The 5,294-nt window shown below is 37.8% G+C and overlaps 1 protein-coding gene across 1 annotated transcript in view; it reads right to left on the bottom strand.

The window, feature by feature from the left end:
• Positions 1-2,092, bottom strand: part of LOC107665500 (uncharacterized) — a 3,735-nt gene extending 1,643 nt beyond the window's left edge. Inside the window, exons 1-3 of the mRNA XM_016456410.1 lie at positions 2,031-2,092; positions 1,110-1,706; positions 528-681 (exon numbers count right to left, since the gene is read on the bottom strand). Of these exons, the coding sequence (XP_016311896.1) occupies positions 528-681; positions 1,110-1,706; positions 2,031-2,069 (790 nt within the window). The 5' untranslated portion in view covers positions 2,070-2,092. The remainder of the gene's footprint in view (positions 1-527; positions 682-1,109; positions 1,707-2,030) is intronic.
• Positions 2,093-5,294: the final 3,202 nt, after the last annotated feature.

The following is a 5,294-nucleotide window of genomic DNA, read 5'->3' on the forward strand; positions in this document are numbered from 1 at the left end:
TCAGAGCACACCTCGCTTTTCAGACCGATGAGCTTTGTAAAAATCGACGCGTTTCAGAAAGGCGGGGCATAGAGGAGAAACAATAATGTACAGTATGTGGAAAATAATGTGTTTTTTTAACTTTAAACCGCATAAACACATTTCATTACACCAAATACACAAAATAATGTTCTTTTTAGCAACGTCATATGACCCTCAAGACCTTTATTTTTTAAGAGATATAATTGCTAACAAAAGTTTCGTGTTCGGGTCATTTTGTACCCAGTTATGTATGGAGTTCCATTAGATTTCAAAAATACTTTTTTAAAAGGATCTATAAAGTTATATTAGCATCTAAACACTTTTATAAAATATATTTAGCCTTTTCCGCATATCTCACACACTTTGGGGACTGAATTTTTTTGATAAATATGAATATGTATGCATATTGACAAACCATTGCAGCATGGAAAAATCTGCAGTGCTGGAAAATCTGCAGTGCTGGAAGCATCATGCAAAGAACAAATTGCTACACAATTTTATCCTACCTTCTTCCTCACTCTGCGTCTTTGCTGTTCGTCTGAAGCAGGATAACACCCGTTTTGGGCAGCAGTCACATTTTCCACTTGTGCAGCAGTCATAAATAACCATTAAGGTTATTGTCAATACACTTAAGGCAAGGCTCAAGCAATAGCCTGATATCTGAAAGAATCAATACATACATATGCATATATACATACATACATACACAGGTATATATAGATTTTAAAGGGGTCATATGATGCGATTTCAATTTTTCCTTTCTCTTTGGAGTGTTACAAGCTCTTGGTGCATAAAGAAGATCTGTAAAGTTGCAAAGACTAAAGTCTCAAATCCAAAGAGAAATTCTTTATAAAAGTTAAGAGTCAACCACGCCTCCCTTACACGCCCCCACATGTCTACGTCACTATGTGGAAATATTAGCATAATGCCGCCCAAATGTGCACGCAAAGAAAGAAGGCGTGGTTTAAGGAACAGCAGTAGTGTTGATGCAGCCATGTCAGGGATTTCAGTGCTAAAGCAAACACACTTTATTTGGCCTTCCGGAAGTAGATGCAATTAGAAGAAAAGCTCATAGTAGTGATACTTACCCGTGAGTAATAAATATTTTGGCGAATCATATCTCGCAGCTCTGCCTCATTTCGCATCTCTGCAGCAGGTTTACACCACGACCTGTTGAGTTCCTGATCAAAAACATAAACTCCCTTCCAGTCTGTCATGGCACAAGCAACATAATCGCCATCAAGTAACAAGATGATGACCCACATTAACGATGGCATTAGACAATGTGCTAAAGCTTTAGGCCAGTTCTGCTGAGTATCATCATTCTCTTCTTGAGAACAACGAAACCCATAATGTTTACAAGGTCTTAAAACAAGATACATTAAAGCAAAAATAATAAAAGGAGGACCAATAAAAATAGATACTGTTAGCCATATATTCAGATCATGTCTGCACGGGCATACAAAAAATTTTAGGTCCATCAACTCCTCAAATCCAATTAACGAAAGACTCATGGGGAAAGAACTGAAAACAGTCCTTTTTTGTAGAAATTTGTGTATTTGCTCGACAAGTAATGCCATCTTCTGAGGGACGTTTGATGATGCTTTTGACTGCTCCTCTCTCTCTTGATCTGTGGGAATGTCTGGAGTCCGGTTCATGAGATCTTTAAGTGGTGGGAAGATCTCCTTAAATGAAGAATGTAATTTATCTACATCAGTAATTGAATAATATGGCTCTGGGTACAAATATATGCTCCAAAAAGTACCTATTTGAAGAGTCCATATTTTTGCAAAATACCTATTGTATAATAAAATAATAAATGTTTATCTGACATTAGAGTTACAAGGAAAAAAGTTTGTGAACCCTTTGGAATTAGGTATATTTCTGCATCTTTTTTTAATTCAATCGGCATTGTGAACAATTACTCAATAGCTTCGATACAAATGTAAAAAGTACAACTGTTTGTGTTATTAATTTAGTCTTTAATTTTTTTATAGACAGTGACTTACTCTTTTGGCTCGTGTTGTCTGTCGTGATGTGGTGTGCATCGTTCTGCTTCTGCATCTACACTTGAAGGTGGCACCTTTTAACAAGAAGGGGAAAAAAACAGTTTTTCTCAGCAACAACTTGTGATTTCTCAGAAGAAGAAAAAAGCCACAACAAATTTGAAAAAACAAACTTTCACATCTGTCACGTGCTCAGTGTGAACTTGATCTCATCTGTGAAGAGAATGGGGCACCACTGGTGGACCTGCTAATTCTGGTGCCAATCGAGCTGCACAGTGCTGGGCTGTGAGCACAGATCAGGATGTCAGACCCTAATGCCGCCCTGATGGAGTCAGTTCCTGACAGTTTGGTCCCAAACACGCACACCAGTAGCCTGCTGAAGGTAATTTTTGAGGGATCTGCCAGTACCTCCTTTCACAAAGAAGCAAATACTGGTCCTGTTGCTGGGTTGTTGCCTTTCTTTCCAGTTCTCCTTGTTGTGTAATGGCCCATCTCCTGGTATCTTCTCCATGCTCTTGAGAATGTGTTAGGAGACACTCCAAACCTCCTTGCGAGGGCACGTGTGAATGTATCAGCCTGGAGGAGCTGGACTATCTGCGCAACCTTCTCATGTTTAAACTTCTGTAAAATTTTTGAGTCACAAAGCTTTTTAAATAATTTTTACAGCAATAAGGCTGTAAAATTAGATATAACTTTACACAGAAAAGATCAGGAAGGCTGTGTGTCCACCAAAGTGTTTTTAGGCAGCTGAAAATGCCAAGCGCTCTGCATGCTTCCCACTAAAACACTTGCATCAGGGGGGAAAACCGCTTTGGTGGACACGTGGCCTAAGTGTTTTTTTCTACTCTATGAATCATCAGTCTTGTGGCTATACTGTAAAATTGAGTATTTTAACATATACGGATTGGCCCCATTCACTTCCATTGTAAGTGAAAATTCATTTTCACTCAAAATGTTGAGAGACGCACTTCATATACATGTTTGGCCACAGGCACATCCGTGACATAATCTCACCATCATCTTACAGATAGTGTGCTAGACTGGGTGTGCATGAGAAAAGTTTGTGCTGTACTCACTGTGACAGTGCCATAAACCATACATCCTGTTATTGCATATGAATAACACTTGTTCACACAAAATGGCCCCAATGTATATGCCCATTTGTGAAAGTCTATAACCCAAACTGTTTTGTACATCACGGTATCACTAACACAGTCTTGAGTGGCTTACTTGTTTAAGTTTAAGGTATTAGTATGAACATTTTTAAAAATAAATAAATTTTAGATTTTATATATATACATACTATATATATATGTGTGTGTGTGTGTGTGTGTGTATATATATATATGCACAGCATGACCATCACATGTAAACCAGTGATAGTAATCACAATCACAAGCTCTTTGGATTGACTTTCCCCCCACCTAGAAGACAAAGAACAGACTGAGATTCCTTATGAGACCTCTTAACCTCTGGTCTTCACAGAACATGTCCTTGATCACAGAATGGTACAGAAACTGTCTTTTACATATGCAGATGCACCAAAATGAACTCAAAAGGGCTTATAAACTAATATCAGTCCATTGCTTAACTCCATATCATGTATGTAACCCACACATTGGACTATCATGTTCTTAGCTTTTCAGCCACTGCTTTTTAGTCATGGCTTTTTGCCATTACTTTTGCGTTCTCAGAGTGCCGTTCCAGCGTGCTTCAGCCTGCACGCCCGCTGCTACTTAGCCACGATGAGAAGAAAACCATCTAGTCTTGTTACTTCTATTCTTCTACTTTAATTTACACTGGCTTCCCAAGACGTCACTTCAATGACTACTGAACTTTCATCCAATCAGCAACCTTGGGAAACCCCTTTCGGCAACCAGACAAGGAAGGGAACCCCTTACACAGGCAACGCATGTACCTCCAGACTCCAGCTGAACTGGTGCATTTAATATAATTTTAACCTCATTGAGGAACTCAATGTGAGGGTTAATTAAGTGATTGATGGTTGTTCAGATCTATGCATTCTCTTAAACTCATTCTTTCCTTACTTTCTATCTTCCTGCAAGTTGTGTGAATGTGTGCGTGCGTGTGTTTATGTGTGTAGACTAGTTTATATGTCTTAGATTTATCCAATAAAGTCTTATTGATATTGAAAAGAGAAGTATCTTGTGTTTTGTGCTTACAAGTTAATGTCTTAAACTGCCGATCTTGTTACTGTGCTAATAAATAGTGTTTTCACTATACTTTGGATATTAATATCCATTGCAGAATTGATGTTATACGGCTCCGTATTTCTCACAGCGAGTGTCATGGCGGACGCCCAAATCCACGATAGATTTTAAAATAATACTGTTTTGTGTCACGAAATGCAGTTTTAAGAGTGTTTTAGGCGAGAATGTGCTTGCTTGGACGTCAAATATGCGGTTTGTTAATAAAGATAATGTCTGTTTGAAAATTTGCTTTGGCGTTTTCGGAGACGTGAGCTCCAGCGGCCGTTCAGCGCTCATTACCCCCGCCGAGAGCGCCTCACCGCGGCCAGATCTTCTGGAATTTACCGCTGGCTCTAATGTCTCTATAGTGGTTAAACATGAGATATAATTTGTTTTGGGTAAATCTAACGGGCAGTCTTTGGTATTAATCTATTTGTTCCAGAGCAAAGTTTCATATTTTTATATATTTTAATGCTGTATCAGAGCACTGCAGAACAACATCTAAGGAACTGCAGGCCTCACTTGCCTCAGTTAACCCTCAGGTTGTGTTCGGGTCATTTTGACCAGAAGAGAATATTCTTTCTCCCGAAAATGTTACTTAATGTTATCACATTGGACTAAGATTGACTGACTTTGTTCACACAGGGTATAACTACATCCACAGCAAAACAAATTAATTTTCATTAAACATTTTTTATTTTATTCAACCTTGTTACACTTGTGGTGTCAAAATGACCGGCCTACAAAAAATAGCCTATAAATCTCGTGTTTTGCTATATTATCACATAATATTGGTATCAATCTTTTTGTCAGCTTGTTTTCTTTCAATTAGGACTGGCTTTGTGTTTATTTTTGGAACTGATTTATCGTAGGCCTTATTAATCTGAGCTTGCGTGCATCAGTTTTTGAGTGAAAAAAACATTATTTGTGGATAATTTTGTCAATATTAAATAAAATATGAAAATTATTTGCACTGTTTATCACACTAGCATCCTCTAATGTTTAACCAAGAAATTTGTTTTGAAAAGCTTTTATTTTGTAAAAAATTGCAAAAATA

Source organism: Sinocyclocheilus anshuiensis, unplaced genomic scaffold (assembly GCF_001515605.1).
Source record: "Sinocyclocheilus anshuiensis isolate Anshui unplaced genomic scaffold, SAMN03320099.WGS_v1.1 scaffold543, whole genome shotgun sequence".
Lineage (NCBI taxonomy): Eukaryota > Metazoa > Chordata > Actinopteri > Cypriniformes > Cyprinidae > Sinocyclocheilus > Sinocyclocheilus anshuiensis.